Source organism: Bos javanicus, chromosome 21 (genome assembly GCF_032452875.1).
Source record: "Bos javanicus breed banteng chromosome 21, ARS-OSU_banteng_1.0, whole genome shotgun sequence".
NCBI lineage: Eukaryota > Metazoa > Chordata > Mammalia > Artiodactyla > Bovidae > Bos > Bos javanicus.
The window spans coordinates 66,490,517-66,515,810 of NC_083888.1; the positions used below are offsets into that span (position 1 = coordinate 66,490,517).

General features: G+C 55.3%; 1 protein-coding gene across 7 annotated transcripts in view; it reads left to right on the forward strand.

Moving 5' to 3' along the window:
* TECPR2 (tectonin beta-propeller repeat containing 2) overlaps positions 1-24,101 on the forward strand; it is a 101,120-nt gene extending 77,019 nt beyond the window's left edge. For 4 of the 7 annotated variants that reach the window (XM_061395414.1, XM_061395416.1, XM_061395415.1 and 1 more), the window contains exons 18-20: positions 19,939-20,080; positions 20,391-20,540; positions 20,834-24,101. In XM_061395414.1, the coding sequence (XP_061251398.1) occupies positions 19,939-20,080; positions 20,391-20,540; positions 20,834-20,985 (444 nt within the window). In that variant the 3' untranslated portion in view covers positions 20,986-24,101. The other 3 variants (XR_009732232.1, XM_061395420.1, XM_061395418.1) reach the window with 3 other exon arrangements.
* Positions 24,102-25,294: the final 1,193 nt, after the last annotated feature.

The following is a 25,294-nucleotide window of genomic DNA, read 5'->3' on the forward strand; positions in this document are numbered from 1 at the left end:
TATTTTGTGTAAATGGGGTCTTGTAATTGGTGGCGTTTTTATCTGCCGTCTTTCACTTAGCGTCATCTTTTCAGCGTTCATCCACACTGTAGCACGTGTCAGTACTTCATTCCTTTAATGACTGAATAGTATTCCATTCCATTCTACCAGGGCTTCCTGGTGGCTCAGCTGGTAAAGAATCCGCCTGCAGTGAGGGAGACCTGGGTTCAGTCCCTGGATTGGGAAGATCCCCTGGAGAAGGGAAAGGCTACCCACTCCTGTATTCCGGCCTGGAGAATTCCTTGGACTGTATATTCATGTTGGACACAACTGAGTGACTTTCACTCATTCCGTTGTGTGGATTTGCCATGGTTTGTTTACCCATTCGTCAGCTGATGGATCTTTGGGTTGTTCCCACTTTCTGGCTGCTATGGATAATGCTGCTGTGAACATTCTTGTACAAAATTGTACAGACTTGTGTGTTCAGTTCTGTTGGGTCTGTGACTTTAAGTGGATTGTTGGGTCATATGCTGATTGTATGTTTAGCTTTCTCAGGAACTGCCAGACTGCTTTCCATACTGGCTGCACCGTTCTACATTCTACCAGTAACGTGTGAGGGTGCTGACTTCTCTACACCCTTATTGAAAAACTTTTTTTTTGGCCAGTTTAAAAAACCTGTCTTAGTGGGTGTAAAACAATATTTCATGATGGTTTTCTTTAAAAAACAGGGTAAAAAGTTCATTGAAACAGGAAACGCTAATTTTTATATTATGGGGGTTACTGAATGTTCTGATTTGTATTAAAACAGTCCTATACACAAAGGAAAGCTGATGTGATCCAAACTGGCAGTTTTGTTATAATTCAGTTGAGTTTTAATTTAGATGTGACTGATGTGTAGCACTGTGTTAGTCTCACAGGCACAATGTGATTCGGCATTTGTATATATATTGCAAAGTGGTCGCCACAGTAAGTCCAGTCAACACCTGTCATGATGCACAGTTTTCTCCTATGATGAGGACTCTGGACCTGCCCCCTCAGCACCTCGCAGGCCTGCGGTGCAGCATTGCCAACCGCGGCCACCGTGCTGACCATTGTATTCCCACGTCCTCACGGTTTTCATTTGCATTTCCTGAAGGGCCAGTGCGCATCTTGTGTGTTTATTCGTCATTTATGTGTCTTATTTGGGGAACTAACATATTCAGATACTTTGCTCATTACAAAGATCATGGCATCTGGTCCCGTCACTTCATGGGAAAGAGACGGGGAAACAGTGGAAACAGTGTCAGACTTTATTTTTGGGGGCTCCAAAATCACTGCAGATGGTGACTGAAGCCATGAAATTAAAAGACGCTTACTCCTTGGAAGGAAAGTTATGACCAACCTAGATAGCATATTCAAAAGCAGAGACATTACTTTGCCAACAAAGGTCCATCTAGTCAAGGCTATGGTTTTTCCAGTGGTCATATATGGATGTGAGAGTTGGACTGTGAAGAAAGCTGAGCGCCAAAGAATTGATGCTTTTGAACTGTGGTGTTGGAGAAGACTCTTGAGAGTCCCTCGGACTGCAAGGAGATCCAACCAGTCCATTCTGAAGATCATCCCTGGGTGTTTGTTGGAAGGACTGATGCTAAAGCTGAAACTCCAGTACTTTGGCCACCACATGTGAAGAGTTGACTCATTGGAAAAGAGTCTGATGCTGGGAGGGATTGGGGGCAGGAGGAGAAGGGGACAACAGAGGATGAGATGGCTGGATGGCATCACCGACTTGATGGACATGAGTCTGAGTGAACTCCAGGAGTTGGTGATGGACAGAGAGGCCTGGCGTGCTGCGATTCATGGGGTCTCAAAGAGTCGGACACGCCTGAGCGACTGAACTGAACTGACTGACTTGTCTTTTCACTGCTGAGCTGTAAGGCTTTTTCATATATTCTGGATGTGTGCATCTCATGTGTGCATACCCACCCACTCAGTTGTGTCCCAGACCCTTATGAGAATTATGATTTACAAGGCTTTTCTCCCACCCTCTGGGTTGTTCCTTCACTTTCTTTACGGTGTCTTTTAAGGCGCACAGAATTTTTAATTTGATGAAGGCCGTCTTACCTCCATTTTCCTTCAGTTGCTCATACTTTTGGTGTCATCGAGGATGACGTGAAATCATAAGCTCCTCTTCTTTCAGCATCTATATTCTGGAAGAGCCTCTAGGAAGCAAAGCTAAAATGGGGGGACGTAAGCTTTACTTGGAGTGCTCTATTGACTATGGGCTTCCCTGTAGCTTAGTTGGTAAAGAATCTGCCTGCAATGCAGGAGACCCTGGTTCGATACCTGGGTTGGGACGATGAGCTGGAGAAGGTTAGGTTACCCACTCCGCTATTCTTGGGCTTTCCTTTTGGCTCAGTTGGTAAAGAATCCGCCTGCAATGTGGGAGACCTGGGTTCAATCCCTGGGTTGGGAAGATCCCCTGGAGAAAGGAAAGGCTACCCACTCCAGTGTTCTGGCCCAGAGAATTCCATGAACTGTATAGTCCATGGGGTCGCAAAGAGTCAGACACAAGTGAGCGAGTTTCACTTTAACTGTAACTAACTATTGACTGTGGGTTGATGAAAGCTTTGCCCAAGAAAATGCCAAAATAGAACAAATTCAAATGAAAGGGCCTCAAAGCTGTACACTGAGTAAAGTAGTGACTGCTCAATGGGCTGTTCAGCATTAACTGTTTCGGGCACTTCCGTTGAATGGACCACATTCTCTTCGTAGCTTTCAGTGTGCTGTAGGAGAAGTGCACATTGAGCTTGTAGCTACAGAACTGGTTCCTGTGGGGAAAACCAGGCTTTACCCTTGCACAGGCCTTTTGCTACGCTCTTCCACGGTCTGCTGAGGACCAAGGCCTGGGCCGCCTACTGACTGCAGGAGCCCCAGAGCACCGAGTCCAGGCAGCGTGCCACAGGCTCAGCCGGTGGCCCCCCAGGCGGGGCTTTAGGACAAAGCCTGCCTTTAAATTGAATTTCAGATTAATCTTCAAGTTGCAGAAGTTCCTGAGAAGACTAGTCCAGTGGCAGAGTGGGGATGGTACAAGGCCTTGTAAAATGGTTTAGAAAGTCGGGATGGTTTGGTTGAATGCAGGTATTAGAATGTGGATGGTGTTTCTGTGTTTTGATCATAATCGACCTCTCTCTGCTCTGTTTTATTTACTCCTGGGCACGAGCATCCTGATCTCCAGGTAGGATGTGTGTGCAGCTAGTCTGTGGAGGCCACAACAGGCCTTACAGGGCACAGAGTGGTGCGGCCGCAAGGGCCTTCTGGAACCAGCAGCAGTTTCCCTGTCTCTGCGTCCTGCTCTCTCTGGGAGCACCTCCCTCCTGCAGTAGTTTCGGGGTGAAGTTGTAACCAAGTACTCAAAACAAATGACTCAGTTTGCAGACTTGCTAACATTTGGAAGGATGTGGAAAAAATATTTATAGTTGTGTTCAGCATGGTTTCTTTGGAGCTTGCTGCTTTGGTGGGAGCGTTTTCTGTCCGCACTAGTGGTGCCTCCACAGTAGCACAGCTGATGCTGTGACTTCACAGCACTGTGGGCACCGTGAGCCCCCCGCCTGCACTGGCCCACCGCTGCCTTCAGAGGGCCTCCCCTGCCCTCCTGCCCGCCCCACCTCTGGGCAGTCCCTGCTCCTCCTCAACATGCCCGGTGTCCAGGCCTCCCAAGGTGGGTGGCTCCAGCCGGGCTCCAGGGTCATTTACTTGGCGTGGATTACAGCTTTGTCTGGAAAAGAGAGAGACCAGCAAAATCAAGACTCATGTGACTGGCAAATGGTGAAAACTTATTTTAAATTCAACTACTGTAGGTATTTTTAGCTATATGAACAACAACTAAAAAAAACAAACATGCACGCATGGTAACGGGAAATCCCATGAGAATGTCATGCTCACAGGTGGTGCTGGTGGGGACGGAGGTTGATGCTACTTTACACAACCAGATCTCAGAGAAGTTCTCAGCTCGGGGCAGTAGGCTTGCTTCAGAGAGGCGTTAGAGTGAGAGGGGACCCTGCCCGGCTGGGACCTCACAGGGAAAGCTGTCTTCACCCTCTCTACTACCAGCCAGGGTGCGTGGGCATCCCTGGATGCAGCTCCACCACCGCCCCCGCATGGCTGGCATAGGTCACTCAGGCGGGGACAAGATGGCAGAAGGAGATGGTACCCACGCCCCAAAGCCAAGCTCTGCAGGTCCAACCTGGTGCCTGCTTCCAAGAGTCTTGGGGTGTTCTGAAGACTCATGTTCCCTCTTGACATCAAAGTACAAGGCCTTGGGGTAATTAAACCAGATTCCTCTCACCGCATCTGGGGCACCATGGGCTAAATCCCTCCACACAGCCCAGTGAGCAACATCGCACAGGAACACCACACGGCGTCCTGGGATGGGGAGCTCGGAGCTCCGCGTGCCAAGCTTAGGACACCATTGCATCTGACAGTCCCTGGTTTTTAATAACAGAAAGAGAAGGGCTTCCCTCGTGGCTCAGTGGTTAAGAATCCTCCTGCCAAAGCAGAAGACACAGGTTCAGTCCCTGGGCCAAGAAGGTCCCACGTGCTTCAGGGGAGCTGAGCCCGTGTGCCACAGCTGCTGAGTCTGCGCTCCAGAGCCCGGGAGCCTAGAGCCTGCCCTCCTCAGTCCCAGGAGCCACCACCATGAGAGAAAACCTGCATGGCCACAAAGCCCCAGCACGGCCCAAGATAAATTATAAAAGAGTAAGACAGGAGAATGTTGTGAATTCCATGCCTGGTGGAGGCCTCTGCTCCTGAGGGCTGAGGCGAGTTCTGCCAGACACGGGCAGCAAGGAGGAATCTTGCTTCCCACAGAGAAACGCTCACAGCACACTGTTGAATAAAAATGTCAGTTACCAAAGTCTGTCTGATGATTCTGTTTTTGTGTGAAAAAAAAAAAAAAGACATGTACATTGAAAAAGTCCATAAAGACATCCTGCAAAATGGTAGCCGGGGTGACAGCTTCACTGTGCTCTTGTGGCTGAATGCTCTCCCGCCTGTAATTTACTTCTGTTCTGTGAATATCTTGCAGTGAACTTAATTACTTACGGAGTAAGTCCTTAGTTCCTAACTGAATCGTCTGCTAACGAGAGTCCACCTTGGAAAATAATCAGAAATGTCCCAAAGCTCTTGTGCTGCTGTTTATATGACAGTGTCCAGTTCAGAGACCAAGTGTGGGGAGTGAAGCTGGGTGGTGCCCACCCCGCTCTTGTGAAGAGTCTGCAGTTATACTAATTATGAGTGGTTAGGACACCATTGGAAGGACTGATGCTGAAGCTGAAACTCCAGTACTTTGGCCACCTCATGCGAAGAGCTGACTCACTGGAAAAGACCCTGATGATGGGAGGGATTGGGGGCAGGAGGAGAAGGGGATGAGAGAGGATGAGATGACTGGATGGCATCACCCACTCGATGGACATGAGTTTGACTTTCCGGGAGTTGGTGACGGACAGGGAGGCCTGGCGTGTTGCAGTTCACGGGGTCGCAGAGAGTCAGACACGAACTGAACAACTGAACTGAACTGAAGGACACCGTGCTTCCACTGCAGGGGGCACGGGTTCAATTCCTGGTCGGGGAACTAAGATCCCACAAGCCATGGGGCACAGCCAAAAAAAACTTGTATCAAACAGTAAAAATGTTTAAATGAATGCAGAACGGTGCACTGAGCCGTGCTGGGGAGTGGGGGTGGGGGGGTGCTGCCTCTGAGGGAGGGAAGTGATAAGAGACGTCAGGCAGAGCGGGGTAGGCCAGGGTCCCAGCCAGGAAGGAAACCCAGGTCACTGAGGGTTGCCAGCTGCGGCTTCTGTGGATGAAATCGGCCTTGAACTCACAGAGCCAGGGTGCGTTTCCGGTCAGCAGCAAGAAATTGGTCTGGCCAGTGTTTCTGAGCAGGGAAAGGCGCTGCTCCGTGGTGTGCCGGGTAGGATGGTTTGCTGCTAGGGACGGTTTGTAGCTGGGCACTGTCCGAGCCTGTTGAGACATCAGTTTCTTGTTCTTCTCAGCGCTGAGTCCTGAGTCTTGCCCAGTGAGACGCTCTGCAGAGGAGGACGCAGGAGAAACATGGGGTGGCGAGGGCCTAGGTTCCAGGGAACTTGACTGTCGGCCTGGAGAGTCCTCAGCAGACTCCAGGGGCAGCCGGCGTCCTGGGTGGCCGGCATGATGGCTCTGGGTGAGGATGTCCTGCGGAGCCGCCAGACTCTTCGGCCTGGTCCCCTGGATCCGGAGCGCACATCTGTGAGATCACTGCGCTGGGGGGAGGGGTGTGGTAACCCGGACCCCGAATATCTGGGCACAGAAGCCTGTCTGTGCTGGGGCCCAGGCTTCTCCCGGTGACAAGGCTGGCTGCCCCCGTGTGCCCCTGCCAGCTCTGTGGCTGACCCGCCAGGGCTCGCCCAGGCAGCGTGGCGTGTGTGTGCAAACTGCCGGACGCCACCCCACCTGTCTGCACACAGGTGCCTGGGACAGGCTCACGGGAGGGTGTGGCGGGCGGCCTCTCCTCCTCAGCCGCGGGGGGCAGTGCTGGGCGCACAGGTAAGGACAGCTCACCAGTCAGCCGGGTCTACCCAGTGGGCCACAAGCACCTCATGTCCCCTTACGGTCCCCGCTCAGGAGAACAACTGTCTCTTAGCTTCGTCTCCCTAAATAGCTTCATAGGAATCTGTGTCTCCATGCTTCTAGCCCTGGGGTCTTCATCTGACTCCTGCTGGAAGCGGGGGGTGCCTCTCCCCCCAACCATCTGCCCTGCCTCCCCGCCTACCTCCTCCCAGCACTACAGAGCTGCAGTGGGGCGCACACCCTTCAGAGCTGAGCTGGCAGTGAACTGCACCCCATTTTCTTATCTGCGAGACTGTTTTCCTTGGGTTTGAGCATTGTCTTGTTTTTCCATCTGGTTTTCTCTATGGTTTGCATATTCAGCCTCAATGTTTCCCCGCCAGCTGAGTCCATTTCCCCTCCATACGCCCAGACACATCGGTTCCATCCCCTTCTTGGAGCTGTCTCCCTGGACACCCTGGCCAGCTGCAGTCTGGCCTGCCGCTCTGTCCTCCTGGGGTCACCCTTTGTCTTGCTGGTGTGTGGGATCTCTTCTCTTCTGGATCCTGTGTCTTCCTCTGCCTGTTGCTGCTGTGGTGGAGTTTTTCCTCCGGTCAGTTCCTGAGAAAGGTTTGTGGAGGTAACTTTTGGAGACATTGCATGTCTGAAAGTCTTTGCTCACGTTCGTCCTTGACTTTGTCTTGAGTTTAGCAATCTAGGTTGGAAATCATTTTCCTTTAGAATCTGTAGGTTTTCTTCCATCATTTCCTGGCGTCCAGTATTCCTGTCGAGATGTCTGAAGCCATTCTGATACTTGATCCTTGCTACCTGACCTGTGTTTTCTCCCTAGAAGTTTGTGAGATCTCCTTGTTCCCATTGTCTTGGGAGCAGAGAGTAGTGTGTGCCTGGGGGAGTCTGTTTTAGTCTTTGTGCCAGGAAGCCTTCCAGCCTGGAGCTCGTGGCCTTTGTTCTGGGATATATCCCGTGCTTGTGCTGGCTCATGCTGGCATCTCCTCCAGGCCTCTGCCCGACCCCCTGACCCCATTCTCCCACCCCACAGGTGCTCTTCCTGGGCATCTTGCTTTTGTGCCAGGCCGCTGCTTTTCTTACCTTTTCTCTCCTATTTTCTTTCTCTTACACTTTTATCCCATTTTCTTCTTCATCCTGCAATCCCTCTATGGGGCACTGTCTGAGCCTGTTGAGACATCAATTTCTTGTTCTTCTCGGCAGTGAGTCCTAAGTCTTGCCCAGTGAGCCCCTCTGCAGGGGAGGACACAGGAGAAACATCAAGTGCCCAAGGAGCCTGGCGAGGGCCTCTGGCTCATTTTCCGGGGAACTCGACTGTCGGCCTGGGGAGTTTGCGGCAGACTCCAGGGGTTTTATCTGTTAAAATATGTATGTATATAATATACATATGTAAATGTTAAAACATGTTTGTATATACTTTTCTTTTCCTCCACACTCTGTATGATTTGTGGGATCTTAGTTCCCCAACCAGGGGTTAAACCAGGCCCTTGGCAGTAAAAGCACTGACTCTTAACCCCTGGGCCACCGGAAAATTCCCTCTGTGATTATATTTTAATTTCTGGATACTCCTGTTGCTGATTCTCAGTTGTTGAGTCTTCTCTTGCCCTCAAGGATGTTTTTTTCTTTCTTTGATTTTTTGATTCTGCTAGGTCTTTGATGGGGCTTTCCAGGTGGCACCACTGACTGGTAAAGAACCCGCCTGCCAATGCAGGAGACATAAGAGATAAGAGGATCCCCTGGAGGAGGATGTGGCAACCCACTCCAGTATTCTTGCCTGGAGAATCCCATGGACAGAGGAGCCTGGCAGGCTACGGTCCATGGGGACTCACAGAGTCGGACAGGACTGAAGTGACTGAGCACAGCACAGACCTTTATTGCTGTCCTAGGGCTTTCTCTCCTTGGGGTGAGTGGGGGCTACCCTGTAGTCGTGGCGCACAGGCTTCTGATTCTGGGGGCTTCTCTTGTTGCACAGTATGGAGCCCTCGAGCGTGGGCTCCGTACTCGCGGCTCCCAGGCTCCGGAGCGCAGGCCCCATACTCGCAGCATCCCGGCTCCGGAGCACGGGGTCTGTACTCGCGGCTCCTGGGCTTAGTGGTTCCGCAGCATGTGGGCTCTTCCCAGACCGGGAATTGAACCTGTGTCCCCTGCGTTGACAGGTGGACTCTGATCCACTGCGCCACCAGGGAGGCCCTCCGAGGATGTTTTGAAGTTTCTTGCCGGGCTGAGACCCCATGTCCCTTGAGCTGCTGCCTCCTGTCTCTCCTGTGTCCTCTCCACACAGCTTTCCTTAGACAATGGTGGTCTTATGTACTGGGGGGGTGGGGAATGAGCGTGCGTGAGGCTTGCTGACGGTGGTCTCTCCATGGTGGTTGGGCCGTGTGGTTTGCTGGGGGCAGGGGGGCTTCACTCGGCTCCTGAGCCCCTTCCTGCTCACCCACTGCCTCCCAGTCCGTGCATTGTGTGGCCTCTGCTCGCGTCATCACCCCTGGGCTCCCCACGCTCCTGTGAGAGGGGAGGACACGGTGCCCACTGCCCGGGAAGCTGTGGGCGTCACAGCTCTTCGGCGGCTGGCACCCCCGCCCCGCGCTGAGCACCAGGGCATTGCACGCCCCTTCTCCCACTGGCGGAGTCAGGGCCCCTCCAAGGATGCGCCCCTCCTGCGCCCCTTCTTTGTCTCCTCGAGCACCCCTGGCTGGGGTCGAGGTGTTGGGGGCTCCTGTCACACACGCGGTCCTCTGATGCCCTTAGTGGTGCTGCCTGCAAGGGCAGGATAAGACCTCCAAGAATGGAGGCTCATGCCGTTGGCCAGCACAGCTCCATTTTGAGGAAAAACACTTTTTGAGAACTGCCTTTATATCCCACCCCACCCCACCGTGGCTCCATTTGAACACCTGCTGTTTTGAGCTTCCATCTCCTCAGACCCCGTCCTCCTGGGTTGGCCCTGCCCTCTCTCCTCTTACTGGGGGGCTGTGACTCCCGGCCAGACCCCCCAGCCTTGCAGCCGTCCCCTCACCATCTCTCAACTTGTCGACCCAGAGGCCAAAACAAACGCCCATGGGCCCTATCCCGGCCGACAGGTGTGTGCGAGTGCCCCCCCGGAGGCCCCTCCCAGGGCCTTGCCCTCCTGGCCTTCTCCCGGCGAGCAGGCCCCCAGCACGGGGCGCTCAGCTCCACTGCTGAGTGTGAGAAGCCCTCTGAGCACCTGGGCCAGTGCCCCGGGGTCAAGTCTCCACAGACTCGGAGCACAGTAGTGCCAGCGCCCTCGCTGACCCTGCATGCAGGCTGCGGTCCACTCCCCGGCACGGCCGCCCCTGCCAGCCCGGCTCAGGAGGAAGAGAACGTGACCTCTGCCCAGGAAACCTGTTTCTCAGTGTTTTCCTTGGCACATCCCCCAGCAGCTAGCAACTGCTGTATCTTACTGGATTCCGAGGTTGTGCCGGGGAAGGAGTCACCCGTCACCTTCTGGCTTTGCCATCAGCAGCAAGAGGAAGAAAGAAACCAGGAACTTTGCTTCAGTCCAGAGCCCGCGTCTGGTGGCCTCGCCCAGCTGGGTCAGCAGTTCAGCAGCGCGGCTCACCCTCCAGAGAAAATCCTGGACTTCAGCCAGATACTTTTAACACTAACAGCAGAGTGGCTCCCACACGACTGCCCCGGGGGCCAAGGCAGCGTGCAGAGCGGGGTCTGCGGGCCTCGGGTTGAAGACACCCCCAGGCTGCCCGGCAGGCCCCAGGGCAGCCAGGACCACCGTGCCCCAGCCCCGGAGCATGAACACCTGGCAGGGGAGCCCCGCGGGCTGTCTGCCCCTGCCAGCTGAGGACGCAGAGCCCAGGAGGGGAGGACGGGCGTGCCCAGGCAGCACGCTGAGAGCCCACTGGCCCTGCATGTAGATACAGGCTGTTCACCCCAGTGTCCACTGTTCAGGCTCCCGTGAAAGGAGGAGGAGATGAGAGGCGGCACGGGATCCGCCCCAGGGAAGGCACAGAAGAACTGAAGTGACCAGACAGAACTCAGGGAGCGCGGAAACCTGGGGCCACGTGCCAGGGGCTGAATGTGCCCGAGGCTTGGCAGCCTGGGGCTTCCTGCCGCTGCCTTGGGGTGCTCAATCCAGACCCCGCATCCTCCAGGAAAGGCAGAGTTCACCGCGTCTCCCAGATGTTAGGTGGGCTCGAGGTTCATTTGGATTGAGGGAGGGGGAGCCTGCAGGGGAAGGAAAGCATGACTGGCCGCTGTGCGGGGTCAGGGTTTCTCTTCAGAAGCATCTTTCCCAGTGGCGTCTGTGTGCCCAGCAGGCTCCCGGTTCATTCACCTCGGTGTCCCCGAAATATTCCTTCACGTGAACTTTATCCAAGGTCACATGAAGTCCGTACCAGAGTGATTTGTCTAGATAAACATTTATTCTGACTGTAGAATTTTTGACTTTTTTTCTTTACGCCTGGGTTTATTAACATTGCTGGGCTTTCCAGGTGGCGCTCGCTAGTGGTGAAGAACCCGCCTGCCAGTGCAGGAGATGTAAGAGACACGGGTTCAGTCCCTGGGTCAGGAAGATCCCCTGGAGGCGGGCATGGCCACCCACTCCAGTATTCTTGCCTGGAGAATCCCATGGACAGAGGAGCTGGTGGGCTACAGTCCATGGGGTGGCGAAGAGTCGGACACGACTGAAGTGGCGAAGCACACGTGCACACTCACGTTCTGCCTGCAGGAAGCGTGTGTATGCACACATGTGTATTCATTCCTTGGAATCGAGGCCCAGTCTGCCAGAAGTTTGGAGCCCTCTGGTCTGAGCCCTGGACACCTCATTTCTAGAAGATGGGCAGGACCCTCACTTCTCAGCCTGAGTTTTTGTCCATTTTCTCACCCAGAATGTGAGGGAGTTGGGCTTAACCGGTCTCCTAGGGCCCTTGCAGCCCCAAGCTGGTTTTGGCGAGCCCTTGGCTCAAACCAGCCGGAGTGCTCTAGAGAGGCGGTGCTAACGCCCCTCTCCTCCCGGGGGTTCCAAGCCTTGCTGTCCCCCAGATGCCAGTTATGTGGGGGTTTCTTGAGCAGAGGCTCTGTGCCACCAGCCATGTGTGGCGCTCTGAGGGCTGTGAAAATGAAAAAGCAAGTCCACCCAGCCTTGAGGGGAGGGAGTGGGGGGGGCCCTTGGGGCAGGCCCTGTGGGGTGGGCCTGGACGGGTCCCCTTGGGCTGGTAGACGGGGCAGCGGCTCCTTCAGGAGGCCTGTTTGTGGGTGCCAGGGCCTGGCCAGCCATGGGGCCAGAAGGGGCTGCTACTCGGGGAGGGCACAGGGGCAGGGGTGCCCTGCAGATGGCAGGGACCGCAGCCTGTGGTGTCAGCCAGGCGCACAGCTGGGTGGGCTTGAGGCCCCTGAGGCCGTCAGGCCGCACCGCCAGGCCCCGAGCTGGCAGTCTCGTGAAATGGGGTAGAAAACCAGCGCTGATGAAGATGGCAGAGCAAAGGGTGGAGGACCTGTGGGGGAGCCCTCTCTCTGCTTCCGGTGCCCCCAGCGGAGAGGCGGGGACCAGGGCCATCAGCTCCCTCGGCACCGTCCTTCGTCTCTCCTGTGAGCGCGTGGCGTTTTTGTTCAGCCCTCACTGGAGCGCGGCTGATTTGCGGCGTTGTGTTGGTGTCAGGTGTGCAGCAGGCTGAGTCCGTTATTCACATGTGCACTCTTGTTAAGCTTCTTTTCCCATATAGGCCGTTACAGAGTATGGGGCAGAGCTCTCGTGCTCAACAGCAGGAAGTTCTTATTAGTAACCTGTTTTATATATAGTAGTGTGTATGGGTCCATCGCAATTCCCCATACATCCTCCCTCCCTGTGCCCTTGGCAACTATACCTTTGTTTCCTACATCTGTGACTGCACTTCTGTTTTGTAACTGAGTTCACCTGTGCCCCTTTTCTAGCTCCCATGCGTAAGCAGCCCCGTAGGAAATCTGCCTTTCTCTGTGTGACTCCCTTCACTCGGTAGGCAGTCTCTAGGTCCATTCACGCTGCTGCAGAAGGCTTACTTTGGTCTCTTTATGGCTGAGTAATATCCCACTGTGTACATGTAGCACATCTTCCTGACCCACGGCTTCGGCGGCGGACACCTGGGTGGCGTCCGTGTCCTGGCTGTTGGAAGCGGCACCGCAGTGGACTTTGGCGTGCACGCATCCTTTTGAATCATGGTTTTCTCCAGGTATATGCCCAGGAGTGGGATTGCTGGATCGTATCGCAGCTCCAATTTTAGTTTTTTAAAGGAACCTCCACACTGCTCTCCATAGTGCCTACACCAGTGTACATTCCCACTAACTGTGGGAGGGTTCCTTTCTCTCCACACTCTCTTCCAGCATTTGTTGTTCATAGGTTTTGACGATGGCCATTCTGACAGCTATGATGTGGTACCTCACAGTAGTTTTGATTTGCATTTCTCTCATAATTAGTGGTGTTGGGTATCTTTTCACGTGCTTTTTGACTGTCTGTATATCTTCAGAGTATGTGGTCTTACCACAACTAACTTAACAGCTATCGTCCAAATTCTTGGGACATCCAGTAGATGAAAAGCTCAGAGCCAGATTGACAAGTACTGTATGTAACTGGATGCCAGGGAACACAGAACCCATCACACTTCTAGTACATGTTCTTGAGGCTCAGAAGTATTTTATCTGCACTTGGCAATTACTATGAATCCCTTCACCTGAGAGCAGTCACCCTGGGCCCCAAGTCAGGGCACACAGCGGTAGGACCTTTGGAGTCCTGGTTTGGGAACAGTCTGTCACTGAGAACTTCACTCCTTAACCTCAGTGTCGTGTCTAGTCAGGATCTCAGTGTATAAAATAAATTCTAGGAAAGAGTAATGGCTTGTCCTGTAACACTGATGACTTGGAGTAAATAAAATGTGTTACTTGTTGGTAATGATTAGTGATGAGTGTTTATCTTTTGAGAACATGGGACAGCAGCTTGAGGTGTTGATGGGCCTGAGCAGCCCCTTTGATTTGTAAACATCAGAGCATGTTGGTGGCTGTAATCTGGGTGCTTCCAGAAAGCGGGTGTGGCCCCTCCCCATCACCCGCCCTGCAGCTGCTCTTTAAAGGGCACTTAAAACTAAGGAGCAGGCGGACACCCACACACACTCACACATGCACAAACACACACTTTCTGTCCCAGTCTTTGGAAGCACACCAAGATTATACATGTTTTTTTGGTTTTTTTTTTTTTTAGCATTTCCAAATGATTTTTAAATCTTTAATTCCTTATTTACCCCATTTTATAAAACAGCATCCTTTTCTCTTTTTTCATTTTTGTGGTTTTGAATATGAATAAACCAAAACTCAAGGCTGCCTGTTGCTTTTCCTCATTGAAACGTTTGTTGCAGTGACTGCAGACTCACAGGCTCTGTAAGGAATCAGAGACCCTGCGCGGCTTACCCAGTCTCCCCAGTTGTGACTTTCCTCATAGTGATAGCACATGGTTACAACCGAGGCCTGTCTGCTTTCTATTTTTTAAAAAACTGTGGTAAAATACACATACGTAAGACTTCCCATCTGTGACATTCGGCACGTTCACATGTTGTGTGATCTCTGTCACTACACGTTACCGGGACAGCGTCATCGTCCCAGAGGGTGCGCTGTGCCCAGTGAAGGCCTCCTGCGCCCCAGCCCCCGACAGGCATGCATGTGCCTCTCTTCGTGTTCATGCCCTTCTCCTGGATGTTTCTGTAAAAGGAGTCACGCAACACGTGGCCTTCGCGATTGGCTTCTTGCACCGAGCATCCTCTTCTCGAGGCTCATCCGTGCCTTATGGCTGTCAGCGCCTCCTCTGTCTCTGTTGCTGAATGCCCTCCATCGTGTGGTTCAGGCCACGCTCTGCCCCCTGCTCATCAGTGGGCGGACATTTGGGTTGTCTCCACTTCGGGGCTATTATGAAGAACATTGCCGTGAACACTGGTGTAGCTCTTTGGGAACATCTGCTCCACTTCTCGAGGTGTGTATCTAGGAGTGGGATTTCTGGGTCCCGTGGGAATTCTGTGTTTACCCTTTGGAGGAACTACCTAAGTGTCTTCCACAGCAGCTGCGCCGTTTTACCTCCCCAGCAACATATATGGGAGTTCGTGTTTCTCCATATCCTTACTAATACTTTTTTAGCCATCCTATCAAGTGTGAAGTGAAACCTCATTGTGGTTTCACTTACATGTCCCTGGTGACTGATGACATTCAGCCCCTTTTCATGTCTTTGTTGGCCATCTGTACATCTTTGAAGAAAAGTCCACTCACATCCTTTGCCCTTTTAAAACTTCAGTTATTTGCCTTTTTGTTGTTGGGTTTTATTTTTTTGTTGAATTTTAAGAGTTCTTTACTCTGGATACTAGACCCTTATCAGGAGAAATTTCTCCTATATGTTGGTTTTTTCACTTTCTTGATGGTGTTCTTTGATGTACAAAAATTTTTAATTTTGATGAAGTTCAGTTTATCTTTTTTGTTATTGGTGCCTATCTAAGAAACCATTATGAGATTTAGCCCTTACATTTATCTTTGATACGTTTCAGGTTATTTTTATATATGGTGTTAAGTGAGGCTCCAGCCTCATTCTGCTATGTGCTTGCTATCTAGTCATCCCAGCACCATTTGCTGAAGACTTCTTTTTACTAAATAATCTTGGCAACCTTGGCTAAAGTCACTTGACCATATGGATTTATTTCTGAATTCTCAATACTGTTCCATTGATTTACGTGTCTTTTCTTATGTATCACACTGTTTAATCACCATGGTTTTACAATAGTTTTGAAATTCCAAGTGTATTCTTTTCTTAATACTTAGTTCTGTCTGTTTGGCTGCATCAGGTCCTGGTCGTCACACAGGATCTTGCGTTGAGGCGCACAGACTAGGTGCCGCGTGTGGGCTCAGTAGCTCTGGCACGCCGGCTTAGTTGCTCCACACCACGTGGGATCCTAGTTCTCCAACCAGGATTGAATCTCTGTCTCCTGCAATGCTAGGCAGATTCTTGCCTGGACTACCAGGGAAATCCCCAACTGTGTTCTTCTCCGAGATTGTTTTGGCTGTTCAGGGTCCCTTGCAATTGCATGCGAGTTTTCGGATCAGCTTTTCCTTTCTCTGAGAACGCTAGCTGGGGTTTCCGACAGGGACAGCATTGAGATGTGTAGATGGCTTTGAGTAGCACTGCCTTGCCTGCTTCTGCGCCATAGAGCAGCAGAGCAGTTTTTACAGAAGGCTGCAGCCCACATCACCTGGAGAGCTGTTGTGAAAGGTCCCTGCACGAGTCCCAGGGATTCCAAGCTTTGAGAACCACTGTGGTCTTACTCATCTTCCTCGGGGCTCAGTAGGAGTGAGCCTCCCAGTTTGAGATGGCCAGCTCATGGGAGAGCAGGCTTCCCAGCCATCTCCTGTTCAGCCCCTCCTGGCTCTCTGGCTGTTTGACTGCGGGAGTCATGGGAGAGCAGGCTTCCCAGCCATCTCCTGTTCAGCCCCTCCTGGCTCTCTGGCTGTTTGACTGCGGGAGTCAGGTCACTGGAACTTGTGCTGGGCCGTGTTCGGGGGCTCTCGGGGCAGGTGGCAGAGAGTGCATGTGCTTCGTGGACTCTCCCTGGGCAGGTGTCTGTCTTCCCGCTGCTGCCTCCAGCTTAACCCCTCTTCTCCTGGAGGCGGGGGCAGTGTGCCCGTCGGACCTGCGCTGAGTCCTCCATTCAGCTGGGACGCCCTCTTATTCATCGCGTCGTTTCTTGCCATCTGCCCTCAGATGTGTTTCCAAACCTCTGAACACCTCCAATCTCAGAGCCCTGGAGAGGCTGTCCATGTTCTGGTTCTCAACAGGCCGCTCACACCAGCCACCCAGAGAGTGGCCTTTGAGATGCCTCCCTGGGTGTCCTGGCTGTGGTGTGCAGGTAGGGTGAGGGGTGTTTGTTGAAGACACTTTTGTGGTTCAGTTGTTAAGCCGTGTCCGACTCTTGGCAGCCCCATGGACTGCAGCACACCAGGCCTCCCTGTCCATCACCAACTCCCGGAGCTTGCTCAAACTCATGCCCATTAAGTTGGTGATGCCATCCAACAGTCTCATCCTCTGTCGTCCCCTTCTCCTCCTGCCTTCAGTCTTTCCCAGCATCAGGGTCTTTTCAAATGAGTCGGCTCTTCACATCTTTTCAAATGAGTCAACCAAAGTACTGGAGCTTCAGCTTCAGCACCAGTCCTTCCAATGAATATTCAGGGTTGATTTCCTTTAGGATTGACTGGTTTGACCTCCTTGCTGTCCAAGGGACTCTCAAGAGTTTTCTCCAGCCCTGCCCCAGCCAGTTTGTGGACGCTGGCACGCAGGGCGACGCAGGTGCTGCCTGCCCGCCTGGTGGGGGCACCTGGAATGGCCAAGCCACTGCCCGCGCAGTGGGACCCCTGGCCGGGAGCACACGTTCTTCAAGAACAGGGGCGTGCAGAGGCACCTCAGCCTCCAGGATGTGTTCACGCGGGTGGCTGGGGAGCCTGAGAGGCCCCGAGTGCTGAGGTCACCTGTCGGGCGGCCAGCTGCTGCCAGGTGCTTGGCGCCCTGGAAGACTGTGAGCACCACCAGCATTCTCTGCACGGATACATCTGCTCCTTCTGCAGGCGGGCCTTCCCCTCCGGTCACCTGCTGGACCCCCACGTCCTGGAGTGCCATGACCCGCCGTTCCAGATCCTGGCCGAGCACGGGACATGTCCCAGTGCCGGGTGGAGGGCTGCACAGAGGCGCTCGGGACAGCAGGGACCGGGAGGAGCACCTGGTGACGTGTCCCCTCACCCTGCAGACCCCCGCTTTGATAGACGGAGGAAAAGCAGAGGCCCAGCCCGCAGGTGTCCACAGAAGCCATGGGGGAGGACCGGGCGCCTCAGAAGGAGACACCATGGGAGTCTGCTCTGAGCACACAGAGGCCCACCCAGAACCTCCGAGAGAGAGGCGGGCCTACGGCCACAGGATGCCGTCACCATCTGTTCTGGTCAAGGTGCCGCAGGAGGATTTAAAGCGCCGGGAAGAGAAACAGGCAGCAGTGATGGCGGGGGCACTGCCAGGCTTCTCCTCTCGGCCCGCCGCCCTCCTTGTGCTGGGCCCCGTGATCGACCAACTGACCAAGGCCAGAGGCCATGGGGGAAGCCGTGGGGGACCCGCATATTCTGGGACAGGACCCCCTGTGTGGTGACTGGGGTGCGGGGAGCAGCCGCCACCCCTACTACGTCCTTAGACACATGGAGCAAATGGTTTTCCCTAAGTGTTGTAAATGGCTTGCGACACCTGGAGTAATGGTTTTCATTTAAGGAGAAAAAAGCCTTCTCCAGCACCACAGTTTGAAAGCATCAATTCTCCAGCGTTCAGCCTTCTTTATGGTCCAACTCTCACATCTGTACATGACTACTGGGAAAACCATAGCTCTGACTAGACAGACGTTCATCGGCACAGCGATGTCTCTGCTTTTTAATGCATTGTCTGGGTTGGTCACTTTCACAGGAGAATGAAGAGGCAGGGAGGGAGCTTCATGGGGAGGCACTTGAGCAGGGTGGGCTCCAGCTAACCTTGAGGGCGAGGGGCAGGCCTGGAAGGAGACGGGCATGCTGCTAAGGACTGTCTGCCTGGCTCTCCAGGTGGTGGGGGCCCGGTCCCACACCTGTGCTGTGGGCCCACAGTGCCCTGGGAAGGCTGCTGACGGGCAGCGGGGCAGGGGCCAAGGGGTTCTGAGATAGTGCAGAGCAGTCCAGGGGGTTAGAGAGCCCGAGGGCGGAGGGCAGAGGGCTGGGGGAGGTGGGGGTGTTCCCCCCATCCCTCCTCCCGCCCTCCTCCCCAGCCCTCGCCCCCTCCCTTTCCCAGTCCCCTCACCCCAGCACAGCCTTCCCATCTGTCTCTCCGTGTTCTGCTCATCCACAACACGTGGCCCTGAAAGTCCGTGGCTTCTGACCGCAGCTGACAGCTGCTACCTCTCAGTAGTCTGGGTCTGGGGTGTGGGCAGAGTCCAGCGTGGACAGCTCCTCCCCCTCACCACAGTGGGGCCTCGGGGGCATGCGTTCTCTCCCTCCTCGGGACGTCCACACTGCAGACTTCACGCCCCTCCAGACCAGGCTCAGCCCTGCCTCCTCGATGCTGACGTCGCGTTCTTCTTTTGGTCCAAGAAGTGACAGATGGGGTTCCAGGGCTGGGCACAGACCCCCGTCCCAGTGGGACCGAGGAGCTCACGGCCCCACCTGACACGGGCAAGCAAAGGCCCTTTTACTGTTGACGTTCTCAACTGAGAGGGTTTAGGGTGTGCCTCAGCTCCCGGCCCCAGAGCTCTGATCGCACCTCACAGACAGAGTGCTGCGGACTGTGGTCGGCTCGTGCCCACAGCGGCCAGCTCGTGCCCACAGCAGCCGGCTCGGGGTTGCCGGGGTGTCAGTGGGCCTGGTACTCTCGGAGCGCCGTGAGGATGCAGCCCCACCGTCTCCGCTCAGGCCTGCTCTGCAGTGTGAGCGTCCCCTCCCCGAGCCCTCTGTGGGATGGGGTATGGCGAGGGTCTCTGGCCGCCTCACTTGCCAGCTCTTGGCCCCTGCCATGCTCTTGGCAGCTCTGCACAGCCGGCCCGGCCCCATCGGCCTGACAAGTGGCAGAAGAGAGGGGCTTGGGGCGTGAATGAGGAGGCCCACCTCCCAGACCCCGCCTCAGCCTCCTCCCCAGACCACCGCCCTCTTAGATCGAGCTCCCAGCTGGAGTCACCTGCCTCCTGGCCAGAGGCCCTCTGTCCCAACACACTTGACAGCAAGTGCGTTTTTCAGTGACTTTTATCTAAGATTAAGCTTTCATTTTGAAATCTTTAAACCAACAGAAAACGTAGAGGCAGCGGACTTCCCTGCTGACCCAGTGGTTAAGACCACGCTCCCACTGCAGGGGCTGCAGGTTTGCTCCCTGGTCAGGGAAGTTCCACATGCAGCACAGTGCAGCCAAAAAAGTAAAGCAAACCTAGGGGCAGGTACTGGTGAACTCTGATGGACTCACCCAGAGTCACGCCCACATGGGGCCATGTGTGCGCTCTCCAGGCGTGACGCTGTGAGTGCCCTCAGAGGCCAGACCCCCGCCACCTCCCTCCCCAGTGGCCCCCAATGTCTGTCCCCGCCTGCATGCAGCACACCTCCCTCCCCAGCCCTGGACCCAACGCGTCTCTGCCGGCAGCCCTCCCTTCTCATCACCCAGCCCACCGCTGGGCCCGGGACAGGCGGCCTCTGGAGAGTCAGGCTCCGTGTTTGGGAGGACGTCCCTTGGTCTGAGTCTGCCAGGCGCCTCTGTCCCCGCAGGGCTGCCCCTGTCTGCTGCTCCCGCCGTGGCAGGCTGCCGTGGGCTGGGGGGGACTGCCCCCTGCGATCACACACCCCCATCTCCTTCCCTACTTCCAGCCTGCCGGGGTCACCTTGGTCAGCGTCCACTGCAGCCCCGACGACCAGATGCTGTGGGCCTTGGACAGCAGGTGGAACGTGCACGTCCGAGCTGGGATCACCGAGGAGATGCCAGTGGGGACTGACTGGGAGCATGTGCCAGGTAGCGGTGCCGGGCAGGCAGCGGCCACACGGGGCTCGTCAGACCACTGACAGCAGGCGTCTACCCCATCGCCCCAGGGTGGGGACCCCACCAGCAGAGCGCCGGCTCCTGGTCCCTGGGGTTCCTTGTGAGACAGTCATTTCTGGGGGCCTCTGGTCCCAGGCTCACGGCCGTGCCTGCCCTGCCGACAGGGCGTCCTTTCCCGGGGCTCCTGCCCTGTGCCCAGGGGAGAGCAGGCTCTCGGGGAGGGTCGGCCCACCCCTTCTGCACCCCGGGTCTGAGAACAGTCACATGCTCTGTTTGCCTGCAGGGCTGCAGGCCTGCCAGCTGGCCCTGAGCGCCAGGACCGTGTGGGCCCGGTGCCCCAACGGGGACCTCGCCCGCCGGTACGGCGTCACCGACAAGAACCCTGCCGGGGACTACTGGAAGAAGATCCCTGGGAACGTGACGTGTGTTACAGGCAGGTGCTGGGTACCGGGGCACCGTGGGTGGTGCAGGGGGCCTCTCAGGGGGCTGCTCCCACTAGGCTGGTTCTCCCAAACGAGACCTATCCCAGCATCACACCTGAGGGGTGCCCAGCACCTGGACTCTGCCAGGGTCTCCCAGGAAGACGGGCCACAGGCCCGCCCACTGGAAGGCCAAGGCGGCTGCGGTGCAGGTTGAGGGGTGCCTGGGGCCACCCCTAGGCAGTGCCTGCAGACGTGGAGCCCCGGCTGGGGAGTAACAGTGTGTGGCCGGCTCTCGTTCCCGCAGTGACCGCGTCAGATGAGCTGTGGGCAGTGGGCCCACCCGGCTACCTTCTCCAGCGGCTGACGAGGACGTTCAGCCACTCGCACGGGGCCCAGGGCAGCCACGCCACCACCCCGCACCCTGAGGACCTGGAGGACGAGTGGGAGGTCATCTGAAGGTGCCCCCGGGAGGGCAGACGCCGGGCCCCGAGTGGGGACACAGTCGGCTTCAGAGTCACTCGCCCCAGACACACCTCGCCAGCTCCCGTCAGACACGTCTAGCCAGGTCGGACGGCCCACTTTGCTTTCATCCGTGTTCGTCTGTGTCTCGTCCCAGAACCCACAGCCTCGGCCGAGGGTCCGAGCCGTCACGACAGCAGCAGGGCCTCTGGACTCCCGCGGAGGCCGTCCCGGCTGGGGCCGGCGGCTGCTGCGGTTGCATGCAATAGTCCCCGCTGCGCCGCCGCCGCCGCCTCAGCACCGGCCGCCCCCAGCCCGGGTCAGCGCTGCCCGCTCCCGCCGGGGCCGCCTGCATCACGGCGGCCTCACCTCCTCTCTGAGACGCGGTCCCGGCACACGTTCCCTGCGGGCGCGCCGGATGGGAAGCCAGCTGTGCCGGGACGGGGCTACACGCACGCACATGGCACATGCACGCACGCACGCGCGCGCACACCGCCCCCCTCCACCCCCGACCCCGCCTTGGGGCCAGGCCCGCCCCGGCAGACACACAGCTCAGCCGGAACAATAAAGGCCGGTGGGCGAACGAAACCCGACGTGTGCGCGTGAATCCGAGGCGGCGGAGCGGCCGCGGGGCCTGAGCCCCGCTGTGACGTAGGAACGTCTCAATGACACAGCCCGCGCTGCTGGGGCATCGCAGAAACTCGGGCACCCTCAGAGGGTGAACCTCCTAGTGATTGCCTTTTCTGTTGTATTACAAACCTACCTGAGATACCTCATCTGAAATCCGATCTTACAAGTTTGAAATGTATTTTCTGGACCCAGTGGAAGGCCTCTCGCCCCTTCACGTGGTCTGTCCTGAGCCCGCGCTGTTCTCCGCTGCGTGTCCTCCTGGGCAGGGCAGCCTCCGTCAGCGGGCATCCACCTCGGGAAGCTAGGTGCCCTCACAGGGCCACAGCTGGTGCCTGTGTGGTCCATGGCTGCGTGTGGCTACGTCAGACTTCAGTCCGTGGCCTCGCCCCGCGGGGCCCCCTCGCGTCCCCCAGCTCTGAGAGGCAGCCCCCGCCGGCCCGGCGGGAGTCCTGCCGAGCTGCTTTTTTTAGCCTGCCTTTGGCGTGAGGCCCTGTTACTCGAAGCCTATTTTCTACTAGGCAAGTGTGTCCAAGAGCCCCTGGGCCACAGGTGAAAAGCGGTAAGATGCGCTCTGTGACGGGACCCAGCCAGCCAGGAGGACGAGAAGCCGCAGTGCCCGCCTGCACCTCACCCCTCACCCCGACAGAGCGCTTCACGCGTGCCAACAGCGGAGGCCCCTGTCCCGTGCCCGCTGTGCCTTGTCCGGCTCCTCTCCCCGCTTGGCAGAGCTCTGCTGAACCCGCGGGACTTCAGTGGATACTTTGCAGTGACTTGTAGCTTCAGTGCTTTGTACAAGTTTCCTTTCTGGTTTCTCAGTTGTGCTTTGAGACAGTGCAATAAACTCGACCTCTCCCCCACCCACCCAGTCCAGTCTGACGTCTGAAGGGGAAAAGCTGCCCTGAGTGGCAGTCGTGCAGGCTGCTCCCACCCATGCCACCGGGACTCTGCTGCTGGTGTTCCTGGCCCAGCCCCCCCGCCAGGAGGGTGTGCCGGGGGGTGGTCCTGGGGGAATGTCACTCCAGAGGTGCCCCTGGGGGCAAGACCACGGGCCTAGTCTCCACCCACGACCCAAAACCAGATACCAGAAGTGCCCGGGTGGAAACCAACACGTGGAGAAATCGTGTTCACAACACAGCAGGCCAGCCAGCCGCGTGCCAGCAAACAACCCGAATGAGACACGTCAGATTCGGTCAAGACCTGGCCAGGCTTTATGGAAGACTTCTGTGAAAGCTTGACCGGGAAGGCGTGGCTGATGTTGCCGAGGGAAAGCCACAGACACCATGCAAAGACATCAGTCCTCTCCAAGGCATTTACAGCTTTCTCTCCATTTGTCAAACTCTCCACTGGGGTTCTTTCTGTTGGGGGAGTTAGGGACGACTCCATAAAATAACGTTTGTGCCCACAGATGTGCTCCGAGGGTCTCCCAGCTCACTGGGGCTCCAGTGAGACCCAGCGAGGGGAAGTAAGTTGCTCAAGGCGGCAGAGCGCGCTGGGACTGGACCCAGCTCCAGGGGCTCCAGGCCTGTGCTGGGAAGAAACAGGTGGGCAGTGCTGAGTGATGACGGGCCAAATGAAGCAGGCCGTGGGTGGGAGGGCAGTGACATCAGCGGCCCAGCAAGGACCATGGGGAGTTAGCCAAATGGAGGGGGAGGCGACTGCGAGCTGGCGTGGCCCTCAGCCACACCGCTCCGGTGAAGCAGATACCAAGTGGACGAGAGAACCTTAAAACTAGGGGGCAAAGGACAGTAACTGACTTCTGGATGGCAAGAGCTTTCTAAACCCCAAAGTGGTGGGGAAAGTCAGAGGAAAATAGTATATTATTTCCTCAATTGATTTCCTCAAATTATAACGATCTTATACATAAAAAAAAAACATAAAAGGGGAAACAACTGCAGCAAGTCAGAGGAACAGCTGAGACGCACCTGTGGACAGAGGCGAAAGGGCACTGCCTTAAGAGCCCCCAGGGTGCACGTGGAGCTGGCAGCAGCCTTACAGCCTCACAGCCTGAAAGCCCTACTTCTAGAAACCTGTCCTCAAGAACAAACCCAAGTCAGGTGTACAGCGGGGGCATCCATAGTAAGTGTGAAACACTAAAAACAGCTGACCAACAGCAGCTGACATGTGGGGACATTCCTCTCGTGAAACAGTATGCAGCTGTTAAAACCGTGTGCCCGGGAGGAAATCTGTGCCAAGCAGTCTCTCGGGCAGTTTGACTGTATCATCGCTAAATCTCTTGGGCGTGGTAAGGAGAACGTGGTTTTGTAGGACTTTGTACACAGAGAGGAAGATAACACACGTGTTTGCGTTGCTCTCTCCTAACTTCTGGTGGGTTTGAAACCTTTCATAGTAATTCCAAGGGACACAGAGGGGCAGACACGACACGCAGCTGTCGCCTGTAGCGTGTACCTTTTTGTATCTTTTGAATTTGAGCCATGTAAATGTATTATTTATTCCAAAAATAAATAAAATTTACATTTTAAAGACTCAGTCCTCTCTAACATCAACTCCTTGTCATACCAACACTAGTGGAATTAAATAATCACAAAATAAACACCAGAGGCTGTTTTACACAATGTTTTACAACATATGGAAATGCTTATTCTACAGTAAGTTTTTAAATACTCAATTTGATCTGATGGCAAATCTGTACGTAAGAAATAAGCATAGAAAAAAATTTTAGCATATGTATATGAGTGCATAGAAAAAGCCAAAATACACCAAAATGCGCGCAGCGGTCGCCTGGGTGGTGGGGGGCCCGCAGGCAGGTGGCCCCTTTACTTGGGAGCTGCGCAGGCAGGGCTCTGATCCATCCTGCCCTGAGTTTCCCGGCACAGTCTGAGTGTTCTGCCATGAGCCTGCATCTATAAGCAGAAATTCTTTTTAAAAAATCACTGAAGATACAGGAATCCCCTGGCAGTCCAGTGGTTAGGGGTGCAGGACTCCAAGCTTCCACTGCCAGGGTACAGGTTCCATCCCTGGGGGGAAACTAAGATACTCACAAGCCACTGCCAAAAAAGAACACTGAAGATAGAAATCTCTTCACCTCTGACTTGACTGGGATGGTTACACATGTACTGACGGGGGGCTAACTCCTCAAACCACACAACTGAAGTCTGCATTTATTACGTGTCAGTCATGCCTCAATTTTAAAACGGAGTGGGACAAAACCGGTCCCCTCATCCACTCGGTCTCCTGGAGCAGAAGCTGGTTCTCCACCGCCTTCCCTAAGCACGCCTCCACATTTGCCTTTCAGGAGGCATCCTTGTTCTGCACAGGACTGGGGAAAACTGCTCTCAGTACAATATTTGAAGGTTGAAATCGGGAGGAAAGGAAATCAGTGGGGAAATCGAGGTAGTGATGGGAGAAGTCAGCACACGAGGAGGTGAAGTAAGGCCCCGGCGCGGGGTTGTGTTACCACCCCCAAAGGGCGCGGTTCAGGGCCGTGTGTCCCTTCCAGGCTCCAGGAACAAGTCATAGCACCTCCCCGACAGGCATCTGGGGTGCCCAGATTCTGGCCCCAGAGTTCTCCTGTTTGGGAGTTCACCAGGCCCAGGGGTGGGCATGCTGGAGGCAATCTGGCCGATGCCAGGTTTCCTTAGACAAGGTCCGTGGAATGAAGGAAGTGAACAGAAGAATTCTGCCCGAGTCGTGGGCCTTGCTCCAGGCAGAGCTGTTG